We start from the raw sequence: 18,804 nt of genomic DNA, 5'->3' as shown, positions 1-18,804 counted from the left end.
AAAACAGGACAATTGGGATTTTCCAGTTTGAGCAACAGAACTGGGAAAGGGGAAAGAAAAAAGGAACAGAAACTCAGCCACGTGGACGACAATATCAAGGATAACATAACAGGAGAACTGAGGAATGGGTAGAGAGAAAAAGATAGGAAATACACTTGCAGAAATAATGGTCCCAAACATCCAAAATTTCATTAAAATTTTTAATTAAAACATTAATCTATAGATTTAAGAAGCTTAATCAAGAAGAGATCCACACTCAGACATTATTGTCAAACAATCAAAAGTCAAAGGCAAGAGACAGGTGATTCATCATGTACAAGAAATTCTAAATAAGATAAAAAGCTCAATTTGGGCTTCCCTGGTGGCGCAGTGGTTGAGAGTCTGCCTGCCGATGCAGGGGACATGGGTTCGTGCCCCGGTCCGGGAAGATCCCACATGCCGCGGAGCGGCTGGGCCCGTGAGCCATGGCCGCTGCGCCTGCGCGTCCGGAGCCTGTGCTCTGCAACGGGAGAGGCCACGACAGTGAGAGGCCCGCGTACCGCAAAAAAAAAAAAAAGCTCAATTCACATCAGAAAACCTTAGAGTTCCAGAAATCAGTGCGATAACATTTGCCAAATGAAGAAAGCAAAAGGCTGTCAACGAAGAGGGCTTTATTCAGCAAAACTATTCTTCAAAAATTAAGAAAACCTTAAGCTTTCCCAGATAATCAAAAACAGTAAATGTATTGCTAGCAGATCTACCCTGTAAGAAGAACTAAAGGAATCATTCAGGCTGAAAAGAAAGGGCTCTAGGGTGGTAACTTCCATCCACACAAGGAAATCAAGAGCTCTGATAAGGTGGTACACAGGGGAAGTTAAAAATAGTGTGTACAAATTTATGTTTGCAACTCTTTTCTTCTACTAACTGATTTAAAAGGCTGCTGCATAAAAGCAATTGCAAAACTGTATTGATCTTTTAATGTACTAAGCTGTAATAAATATGACAATACCAGCACAAAGGAGGGGAGAAAGAAAGGGGCTATATTGGAGCATATTTTTTTGTATACTATTGAAATTAATTTAGTACTAATCCAAGCTGTATTGTTTCAAGTTAAGATATTAATTTAATCCCAAGAGTACCTACTAAGAAAATGATAAACACATAATAAGAAAAACAACAGGGAGTTTAAAATAAATTTTAAATGGAGGAATGAAATCATGTAAAGTATAATTTCTGAACCCAGTGGAATGAAATTAAAAGTCGATAATGGAAGAAAAGCTGGAAAATGTATTATTATTTGAAAATTAAACCCACTTCTAATAAAAAGTGGTGTAAAGACACAGAAAAGAGGTAAGACAGCACTGTGATATGACTGAAAACAAAAACACAACATACCAAAACCTACTGATGCAATTAAAAGAGAGTTCAAAAATTTATAGCAATAAGTACCTATATTAAAACCAGAAAGGTCTAAGAAGAATATAAATAAAGGTTAGAGCAGAAATAAATACAATAGATAAAAGAAAAACAATATAGAAAATTGACAAATCCCAAACTTGGTTCCTTGGAAAGTTCAACAAAATTGAAAAAGCTTTAGCTAGATTGACCAAAAATAAGAGAGAAGAATCAAATTACTAAAATCAAGAATGAAGGAGCATCTTTAATGCATAAATATGGATTTATCCTAGAAGATAAGGTTGCTTTAACGTTAAAAAAAATTAAGGTGGGCTTCCCTGGTGGCGCAGTGGTTGGGAGTCCGCCTGCCGACACAGGGGACACGGGTTTGTGCCCCGCTCCAGGAAGATCCCACATGCCGCGGAGTGGCTGGGCCCGAGAGCCATGGCCGCTGAGCCTGCGCGTCCGGAGCCTGTGCTCCGCAACGGGAGAGGCCACAACAGTGAGAGGCCCGCGTACCGCAAAAAAAAAAAAAAAAAAAAAAAAAAAAATTAAGGTAATACACCATATCAGTAGAATAAAGAACCAAAAAATCACAATCATATCAATCAGATGCAGAAAAAGCACTGGCCTAATCGAAACATCTTTCAACATAAGAACACTCAACAAACTAAAAAAGAGAAGGGAGTTTCTTAATCTGACAATAGACATTTAAAAACACCCACAGCTAACATCATTGTTAATGCTGGAAAATTGAATGATTTCCCTCTAAGATCAGGAAAAAGACAGGGATATCTGCACTTCTGTTCAAAATTTTTGTGGAGGATTTAGCAAGGACAAATAGAAAAGGGGAAAAAAAAGTCATCCAGATTTGAAAGAAAAAAGAATAAAGCTATCCTTACTCACAGATGTTGTGATCTTGTAGAACACAAGAAACTCCTGAGGAACCCACAACAAAACCCCCAAACTCTTAGAACTAATAAACAAGTTCAAAAAGGTTTCAGGATACAAGGCCAACATAAAAAATCAAATTTATTTGTAAACACTAGTAATGAAAAATCAAAAGTGAGATCAAGAAAACAATTTTAGTTAAATCAGAGCAATAAAATATTCAGGAATATATTTTTAAGAAAGAGTTGCAAGATTTGCATACAGAAAACAGCAAAACGTTGCTGCAAGAAAGTAAAGAAGACCAGAAAGTAAGCAACAACCCAAATGTCCATCAATTGATGACTAGATAAACCAAATATGTTATCCATGTAACAGAATATTATTTGACAATAAAAAGAAGTGAAGTACTGATCCATGTCACAGCATGGGTGAACCTTAGAAACAGTATTACAACTGAAAGAAGACAGCCAGAAAGGAGCACATATGGTCTGTTTATAAGTTGGTTAGTAGTTGTCGGAGACTGGAGAAATGGGTCATTTAGTAGGGAGTGTTAATGGGTCTGGAGTTTCTTTCTGTGGTGATGAAAATATTTTGGAATTAGGCAGTGGTGATGGTTACACTACTCTGAGAAGAATAAAAAACCACTGTATTGGACATTTCAGGAGAGTGAATTTTGTATTATTTGAATTATACCCAATAAACTTGTTTAAAAAAAGACCTTCATAATACTTAAAAGCAAATACATGTGTGAAATCAAGCTAAAAATTGCTCAACTAATGTAAATTTACATAATTCTTAAAATGTCACCTATTTTATTAGTAATACTGTTTATTGCTTGCCACTAGAATGTTTGCACACTAACATTTACGTGGTAGCAAGTTACGAGTTAGATTGCTGTATTTATAATAAACAGAGACAATGAAAAAGTTATAAAAATGTTCTGTACAGTTTACAGCAAAATAAAAATAAGTAATACCACTGGATATAGCTGTTACGTTTATCACAAAGCTCATAAAATAAGCTCCGTATACTCTTGTATCTGTCTTTGAGTCGTCTTTTTATGCTGGATTCACACGTGAAAGAAATGCTCATCTAAGACTAAAGTCTATGACAACAGAACTGATTGCTTCCAAAATTTGATGTATGTTTGGAATTAAAGATGTAATATTGAAAGTTTATGTCAAAACCTTTTCTAGATCTTATATTAAAATTATCTCTGATAATACTAAATAGAACTTTCTGTTATTTAGATTTATTTTTGGAAAAATTCATTGATTTTTTTAAACATAAATTTAGACAACATATTCCATTTACACTGCCAAGTTAAGTTATAGGAAACTTTAAAATTTTATTTTATGTATCTGTATGCATGTTCAGATGTATGTATGTATGTATCTGTAAAAACAACAAAATATTAGGTACGTTAGGTATTTTTCATAATTTTGCTTTTTGCGAGTTTCTTGTGAGTGAAGGAAAAATAGTTTAAAACAGTAACTTCTGGCTTCTTATCGCCCTTTTTTGCCATCTTCAATATTTGTTTTATCCATTTTGAATGAATTCATCTCTGTATTTAATAAAAGGGCTATTTCTAGCAGTATTTTTATTTGCTTGGTTTTTTTTTTTTAAGTTTTATTGATGTGAACCATTTTAAACGCTTTCTTGAATTTGTTACAATCTGTTTTATGTTTTTGGTTTTTTGGCTGTGAGGCCTGTGGGATCTTAGCTCCCTGACCAGGGATCAAACCTGTATGGCCAGAATTGAAAGGCGAAGTCTTAACCACTGGACTGCCAGGGAAGTCCCTGCTTGTTTGTTTATCAGTGTTTTTTACAGAAGGAATAGAACAGGACTTTTTCCTGACCTAATTACTGAAAATAGTTGAGAAGTTTATGAGCAATTGAAAAAATGATCTTGTAGACACTGTCAATCAATAACAGCTCCTCCTATTAATAACTGGAAAGCTCATAGCAAAATCAGTGGAATGGGAAAATGAGTATATACACTTACACAAAGAAAGGAAAAAAATCTTTGGGGTCTTTGACAGTACAACATAATTGACTAGGCCTAGGATTAGAAATGTGTAATACAATAATAAAAGTAAGTAGAATATAGACACAGTTTTTAGAAAAAATTTTAAAACTTCAGTGTTGGGAAAGAAGCAGTATAGAGAATTAAGCTTTTTATTTACATGTGACAGATGTTTTCTTATAATAACACTAAAAATAACATTAAAAATCATCTCAACTCTTCCTGTCATCAAAATATAAAAAATGGCTTTCTACTTTCATTATGCATAAATTTAGGAATCAAAGTAGGTTTGACGAGGTGAGGCTGAAGAAAATGTGTTCTACAGTTTGGAGGTCTTACATATTAGTATCTCAGATAGGTAGAAAATTAGAAGATATTAATTATTAAACTGTCTTCATTAGAAAAGACATGAACTGAATCTAAATTATAGAAATTAAACTAAAAGAAGCAATAATTTTACACATACACGTAATGACTCACACCCACAGAATTAAACAGTGATTCTCCAAATCTTTCACTTAAATGTTGCCATAAGAACATTAGGAATTCCAAAAATTTAGATTTGAACATACCATCTGCTGAAAATATTAATGTCTGAACAAGTACAGCTGTGAGCTCAATTAGCTACACAGTCATTCAAACGAAGCATGCTTAAAAAATGTAACCCTTTTAAAAATAAAAGCTAACATAGCTACTTCACACAAATGTTCTCTGGTGCGGATGCCCTTTCCTTAGAGAAGGGGATGGCTGAAAAGTGCCTGAATCCACACATGCAGGTTGCAGATACCACCTCAGAACTGCTTTCTCTGGATATTTTCCCAAGAATCTTGAAATCCACAGCAGTCTGCCCAGAAGCTGCATGGAGACATACTTCATCTAAATATCACTGTCCACGGAAACAAGTAACATCTGTAACATTAGTGAGGCAGAGCAAACTTCTTGATTCTGTAGACTTTTAAGACGTTCTGTTTCCTTATAAACCTTTTAGCTCTTGTATATACTCTGGTAAATACGAAACATTTAGCAAGGCTTGTTCATGTCAGTTACTTTTAGCTGCTTCCGAGACACGGGGTTGATGAGGTTGAGTCCATGAGTTTGAAGTATATCTGGGTGTGTCATTCAATCAAAGCAACCTCAGAGAATGTACACACTTGTCTGAGGTGCTATCGTTTCATTAACTATTTGTTTCCCTTGATAAAAGGCATTTATTGAGCTCGATATATTAAAAAAAAGTGTTGCTGAGAATTCCATCTTTGTAGTTTTTATATTTATAATTGAATCATACTTGAGTGATGTTTTGATAACATCTGTTCTCAGTGAGGTGAAGAAATTATTTCTTCTTGCTCTCACACTTATGGACATTTTATAATGCAGAGGAGTCACAAATAACAGCTCTTCATAAGCAACTTTTATAAAGTGTATGTAGGGGAAACTATTCATGTGAAAGGACTTATACCGGACAAAGTGATATGAAGGATCCCACATCCTTATTCTGACATTTCATTATTAATTTTTAATTTGCATATAGTATGTACTAAATTACTATTAGACCTCAGGCATTGTTCTTATACAGAGGATACACTGACGGATGCGAAACAGCTCCAGCAGTCTTGCACTCATAGTCTCTGTGGATACTGATAAATAGACAGTTATAAGTATATTCTACAATCTTCTGAGACGTTACAGAAGTTATCCTGGAAATACAAAAGCAGGGCATGTAAAGGAGCTTTTTGGCTGGAGTTAAGGTACTTTTGTCAAGGTAGACAAAAGTCAGAAGAGCCTCTTCACTATATGAAATAGCAGAAGTAATTCTAAAGGACAAGCTAGAGTAACACAGGTACAGGGGAGGGCGTCGAGGTAAAGAAGATGCATGTGAAAACCCCGTGTAAAACAGATATGACACGGCCAGTTGTCCCCTATAGTTTCGTATGATTAAAATACACACAGTAAAGGGGAAGCGGTGAGAAGGCAGGCAGGAGCCAGGTCATCCATTTTCCTCTGTGCCACGTTAACTGATTGAAATTTACAATGAAGGTGTGGGAAGTTCCTGAAAGTATCGAATAGGGGGTGGCACAGTCAGATCTTTGTTTCTGAAAGGTCCCTGTGGCCGCATCATGGTGGGCTTTTAGGACGGATCAAAGCTTTGAGCCCAGAGACCAAACAAACAGGAAGGAGATGAGTCTCCTCAGCAGGAGATGATAGTAGCCTCAACGTGGTGACGTGCAGGAATAATGACAGGCGATGCTTCTGGCAGATCCCATCACGCTCCTTTGAACGTTTCTAGGGGCCCATCTCCTCGCTTCTGCGTTCTTCTGTTCCTAGAGCTCACTCCTGAAACAATTCTCTGCCAGCCAAGCCGTGTGCGCTAGTTGCACACGCACCAGTTTGGAAGTATGAGAGTCCACCTCCCTTGCCTCCTGGACAAATCAGTCCCCTGTGGACTCGATCTAAAGCTGGGATTTGACTGTGATCGCATGTTTGTCTTTTTCTCTTGACCTGTCCTGCTTTCCTGATTTTTCCATGCATGCAGGTGTACAACTGATCCTGCACCATTTGTTGAAAAGTCTGTCCCTTTTCCATTTAACCGTCTTTGTTACTGTGTCAAAGGTTGGTGGGTAATATTTGTATAGGTCTCTTTCTGGGCACTACATCCAACATCGTTGATCTCTGTGTCTCTTATTTTACCAGTATCATGCTGCACTGGTTATTATAAGTTCAGATTAAATCTTGAACTTGGATAACGTGAGTCTTTCAACTTTGTCCTTCTTCTGCAGTATTGTGTTGGCTTTTCTGGGCCTTTTCTTTTTGAAATAAACTGTAAATCAGTTTTTGGTTATCCATAAAATAGCGAGCTGGAGTTTCAGTTGAGGACTGCTTTGAAGCTATAGATCAGTTTAGTAAAATTGACAATTTAACAATATTGAGTCTTCCAATCCATTAACACAGAATACCTTTCAATTACTATATCCACTCTTGCTTCCTTTTGCTAATGTTTGCATGACTTCTATTTGTTCTCTCTGTTTCTTTTTCCCGTGTGTGTGTGTGTGTGTGTGTGTGTGTGTGTGTGTGTGTGTTTTCTCACCCTTTTTTCCTGCCTCACTATAGCTTTCTTGAACAATTTGTTTGGAATTCTATTTGGATTTATCTTTGGTGTTCTTAAGTGTGTGTCTGCATAGCTTTTTTTCCTTGAGTGTGGTAGGTGAAACGTTGTATCTTCATAACATGTCTATTTCTGTCGTCATTTCCCAGTTACAGTGGAGCATAGCCCCCTTACTTTCCTTTCCATCTGTCTATCCTTCTCCATTTATAATTGTCTTGAGAACTTCATCAACCAGTGTTAATATTTTTGCTTTGACCATTAGTCATAATTTAGAAAACTCAGATGAGAAGCTAAGTCTACTGTCGTTAATCGTACGCTGACTTTCTTTCCTAACAGTAATTTCTTTTCTGTTTAGAAAATATCCTTCAGCCATTCTTTTGGGATAAGTGTGCTGCCCATAAATTTTCTTGGTTTTACTTAATCTAAGAACGTTTGTATTTCTCCCTTAATCTTGAAAGATATTTCCACTGGATATAGGATTGTAGGCTGTTAATGCATTTCTTTCAGGGCTTGCAAAGCATTGTGCTACTCCCTTCTGGCCACAAAGGTTTCTGAAGTGAAACTATTATCACTATAACTGTTTTTTTCCTCCTATGGGGAAGGTGTCCTTTCTCTCTTGTTGCTTTCAGTTTCTTTGCCTTTAGTTTGACAACAGAAGTGTCTTGACTTTGATACAGTTTGACCGTGACATATTTTTGTCATGGATTTCTTTGACTTTATCAGTTCACTCAGATTCTTGGATTTATGTGTGTATATTGCACATTTGGGCAGTTTTCAGCCATTAGTTCTTCAATATTATTTTAACCCCTCCTCCTTTTTCCTCTCCTTTTGGAATCTCCCTGACAAAACTGTTAGATCTTTTGGCTGTAAGCCCACAGATCCCTGGGGCTCTGCGTGTTTCTTTTCAGTCCATTTTCTCTCTCTGGTCCAGTTTTCTTTTTTCTTTTTTTTTTTTTTTAACATCTTTATTGGAATATAATTTCTTTACAATGGTATGTTAGTTTCAGCTTCACAACAAAATGAATCAGTTATATATATACATATGTTCCCATATCTGTTCCCGCTTGCGTCTCCCTCCCTCCCACCCTCCCTATCCCACCCCTCCAGGCGGTCACAAAGCACCAAGCTGATCTCCCTGTGCTATGCGGCTGCTTCCCACTAGCTATCTACCTTACATTTGGTAGTGTATATATGTCCATGCCTCTCTCTCGCTTTGTCACCGTTTACCCTTCCCCCTCCCCATAGCCTCAAGTCCATTCTCTAGTAAGTCTGTGTCTTTATTCCTGTTTCACCCCTAGGTTTTTCATGACATTTTTTCCTTAAATTCCATATATATGTGTTAGCATACGGTATTTGTCTCTCTCTTTCTGACTTACTTCACTCTGTATGACAGACTCTAGGTCTATCCACCTCATTACAAATAGCTCAATTTCATTTCTTTTTATGGCTGAGTAATATTCCATTGTATATATGTGCCACATCTTCTTTATCCATTCATCCGATGATGGACACTTAGGTTGTTTCCATCTCTGGGCTATTGTAAATAGAGCTGCAATGAACATTGTGGTACATGACTCTTTTTGAATTATGGTTTTCTCAGGGTATATGCCCAGTAGTGGGATTGCTGGGTCATATGGTAGTTCTATTTGTAGTTTTTTAAGGAACCTCCATACTGTTCTCCACAGTGGCTGTATCAATTTACATTCCCACCAACAGTGTAAGAGGGTTCCCTTTTCTCCACACCCTCTCCAGCATTTATTGTTTCTAGATTTTTTGATGATGGCCATTCTGACTGGTGTGAGATGATATCTCATTGTAGTTTTGATTTGCATTTCTCTAATGATTAGTGATGTTGAGCATTCTTTCATGTGTTTGTTGGCACTGTGTATATCTTTTTTGGAGAAATGTCTATTTAGGTCTTCTGCCCATTTTTGGATTGGGTTGTTTGTTTTTTTGTTATTAAGCTGCATGAGCTGCTTATAAATTTTGGAGATTAATCCTTTGTCAGTTGCTTCATTTGCAAATATTTTCTCCCATTCTGAGGTTGTCTTTTGGTCTTCTTTATGGTCTCCTTTGCTGCACAAAAGCTTTTAAGTTTCATTAGGTCCCATTTGTTTACTTTTGTTTTTATTTCCATTTCTCTAGGAGGTGGGTCAAAAAGGACCTTGCTGTGATTTATGTCATAGAGTGTCCTGCCTATATTTTCCTCTAAGAGTTTGATAGTTTCTGGCCTTACATTTAGGTCTTTAATCCATTTTGGCTTATTTTTGTGTATGGTGTTAGGGAGTGATCTAATCTCATACTTTTATATGTAGCTGTCCAGTTTTCCCAGCACCACTTATTGAAGAGGCTGTCCTTTCTCCACTGTACATTCCTGCCTCCTTTGTCAAAGATAAGGTGACCATATGTGCGTGGGTTTATCTCTGGGCTTTCTATCCTGTTCCATTGATCTATATTTCTGTTTTTGTGCCAGTACCATACTGTCTTGATTACTGTAGCTTTGTAGTATAGTCTGAAGTCAGGAAGCCTGATTCCTCCAGCTCCGTTTTTCGTTCTCAAGATTGCTTTGGCTATTTGGAGTCTTTTGCGTTTCCATACAGATTGTGAAATGTTTTGTTCTAGTTCTGTGAAAAATGCCATTGGTAGCTTGATAGGGATTGCATTGAATCAGTAGATTGCTTTGGGTAGTATAGTCATTTTCACAATGTTGATTCTTCCAATCCAACAATATGGTATATTTCTCCATCTGTTTGTATAATCTTTAATTTCTTTCATCAGTGTCTTATAGTTTTCTGCATAAGGTCTTTTTCTCCTTAGGTGGGTTTATTCCTAGGTATTTTATCCATTTTTTGCAATGGTAAATGGGGTGTTTCCTTAATTTCTCTTTCAGATTTTTCATCATTAGTGTATAGGAATGGAAGAGATTTCTGTGCATTAATTTTGTATCCTGCTACTTTAACAAATTCATTGATTAGCTCTAGTAGTTTTCTGGTAGCATCTTTAGGATTCTCTATGTATAGTATCATGTCATCTGCAAACAGTGACCGTTTTACTTCTCTTTTCCGATTTGGATTACTTTTATTTCTTTTTTCTTCTCTGATTGCTGTGGATAAACTTCCAAACCTATGTTGAATAATAGTGGTGAGAGTGAACAACCTTGTCTTGTTCCTGATCTTAGAGGAAGTGGTTTCAGCTTTTCACCATTGAGAACAATGTTGGCTATGGGTTTGTCATATATGGCCTTTATTATGTTGAGGTATGTTCTCCCTATGTCTACTTTCTGGAGGTTTTTTTTTAATCATAAATGGGTGTCAAATTTTGTCAAAAGCTTTCTCTGCATCTATTGAGATGATCATACGGTGTTTCTCCTTCAATTTGTTAATATGGTGTATCACATTGATTTATTTGCGTATATTGAAGAATCCTTGCATTCCTGGGATAAACCCCACTTGATCATGGTGTATGATCCTTTTAAGGTGCTGTTGGATTCTGTTTGCTAGTATTTAGTTCAGGTATCCTCTTAAGAGAACATTCCCAGAAAGACTTTCTTGAGAGAAGTGATCCCCAAAAAGAGAATAATCTCAAAAGACAATATCCCATACATTTCAATTTGCAAAGGGAAACCTATGGGACATACAGCAGATCAACAGTTGACAAGGTTCAGGAGTAGCAGAGGGGTTGCCTAGAAAATGACACTGGGGACTTACAGGTGAGAGTGAACTGTTCTGTATTTTGAACTTGATGGTGGTTCCCAATCATACTCATTATTCGGAACTTACAAAACTACACTCTGAAAAGTTTGATTTTTTCTTGTAATGTCCAAAATTTGCCTCAATTTATCTTAAAATTTTTTTTAAAGAGAATATTCTTGAGGTCATGATCCCCTTAAAATATATTCATAATTTCATTTTTTGCTAATATGTAGGTAACTTTCAAGAATTCACATTTTGCTATTCTTGTTCATATATTCCTCCAAGACATAGTAATCTATTTATTTTATGTTGTACTTTTTGCTGGAATATATTTACTTAAGCATTTAAATCTATGTAGTTGTACATCGACTAATTATATTTCTTTTTACCTTTATGTAAACATAGATATATGTATAGAATAAAGTTCATCAAAAATGAATTGTGCTTATTTTTTTGTGGTGATGAGACTTAATATGATATCTATTTGAATTTTTTGTACTCTTTTTAATTGCTTTAATTACTTATGATGAACATGTGTTAATTTTTCAGCAGTGTTTTTTTCTGAAACTAAAAAATGAGAGAAGGTAAAGATGTGCATTCAACAACTAGAATAATGTAGATATCAGAGTCGTTTTAAAATTATTTCTGTGATCACTCATGCTTATGGCACTGTAATTACCTGAAAGACAACTGTGGTCTTTTATGACATAAAGTGATGAGCTTCTTCACAGGTACAAATGACCAGCAAATGATGCCCAGTCAGACCAGTCCTCTCAGTATAGATTCAGCTCATAATGGACCATTGTGAGGCTATCAAAGTTGTCTTGCTTTCAAATGTTGTAACTCCGATTGCTTAAGTAATTTGGCAAATATCATCTTTGTTCAGTCTTTAAGGCCTTTTAGGGGTCAGGTAGGTAATCTTCATAAATATTGATGGACCAGAAGAAATCATGTCTTAAGAGGTATGCACCCCAAGGCAGGCTGCTCACCACTGGCCCTGTTCATGGCAGCTAAGTCTTCCAAGGTCATGCTCTAAATATCTGTAAAACTTACAAATCAAACCCAAGAAGTGAAAACACAGATGTAGAAAAAATTATCTGTTTTTATTTTCCAGTATGCATTATTAAAAAAGGTACAGTTTTACTAGTAGTACATTAATGAACTTAAAGAACAAAGTGACAAGCTTTTGTCACAGATATTAATTAAAAACACAGGTAATGTTTTTACAAACATCGACCAAAACAATTAAAAATGAAATAAATACATTTCATATTTCTGGCATTTTCATTGCATTTTAATATGTATAAATATATAACATTTATAATATTTTATTTATCTTTAAAAGCAACATCAAATGTGCAAAGAAGTGAATTATGATTTTAAAGTATTCAGGAATAAGAATAAATCATAAACAAGAGTTCTAGAGGAATGAATAAAGCATTTCCTTGTGGAGAGTCATCAGGACTTCAGTATTAAGCGTAGCAACATGTGTGTTAATATTATCAGAAATCGACACTTACCTTAAAAAGTTAAACCCAAGATCGTCCTTGTGCTTTTAAAGCTTCCCCACATTGCTGCTTTGTAGCGATAGTTCTGAATCATTGTTAGGATGATTATTTTTCCACAGAAATAAATCAAGCATTTCTCAAATCCAGCATGCCATGTAAACAAAGCTGATGACAAGCTTTGCTTTAGAAAATGAGGGAAATCTCTAACTTTAAACTAATGTACAAAAAGAAAGTCTCTCTGTTGCCCTAATGAATATGGGATTGACATTTATTTTCAGGGAATTACGCTGCTTCTGCCGAATGAGCTTTGTGATCAAAGGCTCTAAAACGCTTAGTTGGTACATGCCTGAAAAACGGGCAAGAAATGATACGCTGATTATTTTCCCTTAAAAACAGTGTTGGATGGTACATGTTGGGGTACACATTATACTTACATTATCTACTAAAGTATTTGAAGTAAATACTTGTGGCAATATAACAAATTAAAAATGCCCCTGCTTTAATATACTTCAGCTTAAATGAATTGTTATTCTTTATCAGGCAAAATACATGATTATAGTAGTTAGCAAAGATTTCCCTTCTCTGACCCAAGTACGTATAATGTAATGTTCCCTTCAAGCTTGTACTATGTACACTATAATTATATAACCCTTAGTGTGTATATATATATACATACATATGTATACATATATGTATATATATGTATAATGTGTATGCACACACACACACACACATACACACATATACCAAGGCACTGGAGAGGTTAGCACATAATTAAGCATTCTGTTGTTAAAATGTGCCCTAATACGAACCAGGATATGATGAATAAATCTCATGCACCTAAACCTAAATTACATGAGAAATAGAGATTTATCTGAGTATTTTTGTTCATTTCTAAACTTTCTTATTCAAGTAGTCCAAGTTATAGCAAATGACAGTGTCTACTCATTGCACTGTGAAAGGAAACATTCAACACTATTTGCTAACTGAGGAAAATCAAAATAATATTTTTTAGTAGGTGGCTTCTCCACTAATCATGTTAAGTAGCAATTTGGGCCCATGGCTTTTTTTTCAAGAGTATCAAAAATAAACACAATATGGTATTATCATAAATTTTAATTCAGGCTACAATTTACAGTGTAAATTTAAAGTATATTAATATATTTATTTGAAATATATTCTTCTATATAATATGGGATTAGCATTTTATTATATATATACGAGTGTGTGTGTGTGTGTGTGTTGTACAAGGAGATATATACCCACACATATCTCATTGTGCACCTTTTCCTTTATTATACACGTAAGTACAGCCTAGAAGATTTTTATGATACACAAAAAGGATATTTAATTAAATCACCTTTTTGTATTTTTTAAATGGAGTTTTACAAAACCTGACATTTTTTTTAATGATTACATTACACTTGTAGAAAGTTTTGAAACCCTTTTTCTTTCTTGAGGCTAAGCAGCCCATTTCATATTGCCTGTGAATCCACTGATTCTCACACCACGGACACACAGATGTCACCCTAGCGTGGGGCGGGCTGACACGAAACTCGAGCTGGTAACAGAGGGTCTGTGATGAGCTGGCCACTGCGGCTGCGGATCCTAAGGCAGCTGCCCCCTCCCTCCACTCCACCGCCTGAGCTGGTGGCCTCCTGAAGCCTGTTTTTGGTGGGCTTCTGATTTTACTGGGCTGGCCAAAAAGATCTTACGGACAAGCCCGAACGAACTTTTTGGCCAATCCAATAAAAGGACTGCTCTGTTTGATCAAAACACAGTGAGCAATAATTCCATAGTGTTATCCCAATTATGGATATGTATTTAGTTTGATGTTCAGTATAAATTATATTAAACTGTATATTGTCCAGTTTGCCCCAGTTCTTTTTATTTTTTTTTATTTTTTGGCTGTGTTGGGTCTTCTTTGCTGCACAAGGGCTTTCTCTAGTTGCGGCAAGCGGGGGCTACTCTTTGTTGCGGTGCGTGGGCTTCTCATTGTGGTGGCTTCTCTTGCTGCGGAGCACGGGCTCTAGGCGTATGGGCTTCAGCAGTTGTGGTGTGTGGGCTCAGTAGTTGTGGCTCGCAGGCTCAGTAGTTTTGGCTCACGGGCTTAGTTGCTCCACAGCATGTGGGATCTTCCTGGACCAGGGCTCGAACCTGTGTCCCCTATGTTGGCAGGCGGATTATTAACCATTGCACCAAGGAAGTCCTGCCCTAGTTCTTTTCAAAAGTCATCCTAGATAGAACTTAACACTTGCCAGGTACAACTGTGAACCTTCACTTTTCCTTTTCAATTTAATGCACTTAAGAGTTAATCAGATGAAAAGTGAATTAATAATTTATAATGATTATGGAAATAGTTTGATGTTTATTTTTAATTATAATTTTCATGTGTCCTTTTTACAAATAATGTTTCCTTCTTGAGTGACTTTTTTCTTTCTTATTAAAAAAAATCAATCCACCTTATTAGATAATTGGTCATTTTCACAAGGAAGGATCCAATGTTTGATTTAGTTGGGAACATGTGTATTAAAAAAAGCAATTTTTTTCTTAATGGGAAGGTGGTTGTTTAAAAGTAAATTTCAGTACAGCTGCTTTGAAGGAAAGAAAATGTTATACAAATAGTTATGTAACACCTGGGATCCGAGTCGTGTGCACACAACTTCAGGGCTTTCAAATTCCCAATCTCTTCACACTTGCATTCCTAAGACAAGACGCCTAAAATAACTCAAACAGTTTGGCATTACATAATCACTTTTCATGACAAGTCAGAAATTTAAAATTTTATTTTCATATCTCACCTTATTCTTTCATAAACTCTAACTAAAATGGAAAGATGTCATTCACCCAACGTAAGTCACAGCTTTGAGAATGCTTCCTAGGGACACTGTGGTTCAGCATTAACAGGTAGGGTCAGGATTACACAGAATTGTTTCTTACACCGCATGAGTTGATATTATTTTCTCTACAAGGTTTTGGGGGTCACTGAAAATTCATGAAATTTTAACTTAATAATAAACTCCAGGTAAAATATAAATCTCCTTAAATGAAGGAAAGAACAAGAGGTTCATGGATGTTCCCTTCATTCATCATTAAAGTGACACATTTTGGCATCTTTGAATGTCAGTGGCTGCAAATAAAACACTCAGTGTCAGTGACCCAAGGAAGAAATAGTCTGTTTCCCATTGTGTCTACCGTAGGTAAAATGTAATGGTCCTTTTGCAATTCTCAGCAATATTCTACGATAAGATAAACAAAAATTGGAGTGCCAGTGTCAACTCACGGGAGGAGGGTACAAGGAGAAGTGCACACCAGGGAGTTAAAGCGCTTTCTTCTTTGACGAGGGTTTTTGCCTGCTGGTCTCTGTGCAACTGTCTCCTTTCTGTTGTTCCTGATGCAGTGATGGGGTATTCGTTCCTGACCAGGCCCATCATGTATTTGTCATACCAAATAATCTAAAATGCCGAAATGACCATTTAATGGGTATTTTTATTTATAGGTAGCTTACAATTTTTTATATTATTTACATACTCGAGTCATTCATTCTTTCGTCTTCTCTTCTGATGAAAGCAACACACTGGCACCGACCCACCGATAGAGAGCAAGCTATCCTGTTCATTCAGGATGATTCCCAGAGGCCTTCAAAACAGAAGTGCTTCTGAGATACGTATGACCTGCTTTTCTGCTGAAATTTCAACTTGGCTTCACTGTTGACTATGATGTGATTGCTTCTCCAGGGTCTACAGCGACGAGTATGATTGTTTTTATAAGTCAAGGTAAGAGGGATGCCAAGCTCAGGCCGTCAAGTCATGTACTTGGCTTTGCTCATCATGCCGGAGCTGGGAGCAGCAGAGGCAGTAGCCTGATTGCCTAAAAAGAGAGGGTCCAAACAAGCCACCTTGGCGGCAAAGAACGAGTGAATGCAGTGAAGAACAGCAAACAGGTTCGAAAATTCCAGCTCCTGAAAGGGAGAGAGAGGTGGTCACGTGAAATAGAAACCAGCGTCCTGAAAATAAATGGAGAATAACTACACCACTAGATAATAGCCAGAGCTTTTCTTTCAAGTGCAATAAACTTAACTAGAATCAATGACATCTAACTTATGGACACTGTAGGCATTATTGTTCAATATGTTACTTTCAAATGCATTGCCAATTGACTTCAAAATACAGTGGCCCGAGAGTCAGAAGAACTAAACATTCTTATCACCCATGAGAGTCTTTTCAATATTGATAAATGCTGCATAGAAATATATTTGGCCAGATTAAAATTCTACTTTTGACATAGTGTAAGTAAAGAGAAACAGCTTTAAAAGTATTTTTATCTCTTTACACACAATTCAAATGAAAAATTTGGATTGGAATAATTAAGTATTCTTCACTACTATCTAGAATAAGTTGCTGTTTGTCGTAGGACAATGAATATGAAATACTGAGAGCAAGGGGATATGAACGTTTAAGGCACTAGAAGCCAAAGGGTTCACTTCCAAAATATAATGAATGCATTCATTTTAAATTTAATTAATTCTGATTAACATACTTGGTTGTCAAAAAAATGTTAGCCAGGGCCCACTAACTGTTTGGAGTTTTGGAAATATATTTCCCGTTTGGGTACTTAAGGAAATGTAGCACCAACCAGTAGCACCAAATGATATATATATTGAAATGAAAATACAAAGAAGTTACTTCAAACCACAAATGATATCAGATTAGCTGTAAAATCATGAGTCGGTGCTCAGGATAGGTTTCGAAAGCTGACGTCACAAGTATTTTTATGAAAAACCATCAATAGTCCCATAAAAATGATCTAATTCCAAAAGGATTGAGAGAAGAAGAATAAAAATATGTGCTTGATGAGGTCTATTTGATAAACTTGTCACAGAGAGGATAACTAGAGCGTAAGAAACCCTATGGAATTGCTGACGAAACTGACGCTATGTCAATACATAGTAATAAAGGATGCAGAATTGCAAGTAATAGGCACATTGCTGATGGTGCTTTCAATTCATGGTATGTGGCAATGGAAAATAATGTATTCATTCACCTAGGACATATTGTAATATCTGTCATGTACCAAGGAACTATTTAAATAAAATAGTTCACTTCAGTAGTACTTTCTCAGATATGTAATAGGAGGACAATAGGCCACAATATAGATTCAGAGTTTGGTACAATGTAGATGAAATAGCTATGCTGTCAGAGTGATTCCCTCCAAAACTTCAGAATATCTTAGTCAGTTTCCTATGGCAAATGTTAAAACAGCAAAGATCTGGTTTAACTATTTTAAATTCCTAAAATGATTCCAACTCAAAATGATTTTACTCAGTCATTATGATTTCAGGAGCCATATTTTTAGCGATCTGCTTCATGTCACCGCGATGTGTTATTGGTCACCTAGCAGGTTTCCTCTGGCCTTAATTCAAGCCCAAAATTCACCCCTTCGTTCTCTGTGTAGCCGGTTTATTTCAGGTGCAGACTTTGAATACGTTCAGCGTCAACCCCTAAAAATCCACCAGCTGTAAAAAGGATGGGAAAGTTCTGGAAAGCATGAGATATGCTTGTATATTATTAAAAAACAAAACAATAAAAAACATACAATTTACACTTGGTGAAGGGGAGAATACTGTTGAGCGTTGCAACTAGGCAAAAATATAACAACTTTTTCTCAAAAATAATTGTGCCGTACTTTATTAGATTGGAGATTATATCTTGGTTGTCAAAAAAGCAAATAGTCTAAATATATAGATATTTGGGGGATGATTAGTATTTTCAGTGATTCGTACCTTGTCAAGTATATGTCAATTATTTGATGCGGACTCGGGCACTTTCAAATTTTTACGCCTTTTTTTGGATGTGGGTAGGCAGGAAATGATAGGTAATTAGAAGATAAAATAAGAGGCAGAGATGTGTTCAAGTTTGGTCCTTGATTCCAGAGTCAACTCATCTTCCCTCGGGCTCGGTTGTCACCTTTGGTCATCACATCCACTCCTAAGGCTTCGATTTGCATTTCTGTATACACTAGTAACACTCTTTCCCTCATTTCTAATGTAAATTCTGACCTACAGAATTTACCTAGCTACAGCGCATCCACAGGTGAGTCCACCAAGCTACTTACCATCTCCTTGTAATAGAGCTCTTCTGAGCCCCAGGAATCTCACTAAACATAATTCTCCTCAAAAGTTAATCATTCATTCATTCAATGAATATTTATTGA

General features: G+C 36.2%; 1 protein-coding gene across 7 annotated transcripts in view; it reads right to left on the bottom strand.

Annotated features, from left to right (window-relative positions):
* Window positions 1–12,165: 12,165 nt before the first annotated feature.
* Window positions 12,166–18,804, bottom strand: part of SNTG1 (syntrophin gamma 1) — a 479,377-nt gene continuing 472,738 nt past the window's right edge. For all 7 annotated transcript variants that reach the window (XM_060286992.1, XM_060286996.1, XM_060286991.1 and 4 more), the window contains one exon: window positions 12,166–16,552. In XM_060286992.1, coding sequence (XP_060142975.1) covers window positions 16,394–16,552 — 159 coding nt within the window. In that variant the 3' untranslated portion in view covers window positions 12,166–16,393. The remainder of the gene's footprint in view (window positions 16,553–18,804) is intronic.

This window comes from Globicephala melas, chromosome 17, assembly GCF_963455315.2.
Source record: "Globicephala melas chromosome 17, mGloMel1.2, whole genome shotgun sequence".
Classification (NCBI taxonomy): Eukaryota; Metazoa; Chordata; class Mammalia; order Artiodactyla; family Delphinidae; genus Globicephala; species Globicephala melas.
Note: the sequence above shows the minus strand (reverse complement) of the source record. Positions and strands in the feature narration are given on the sequence as shown.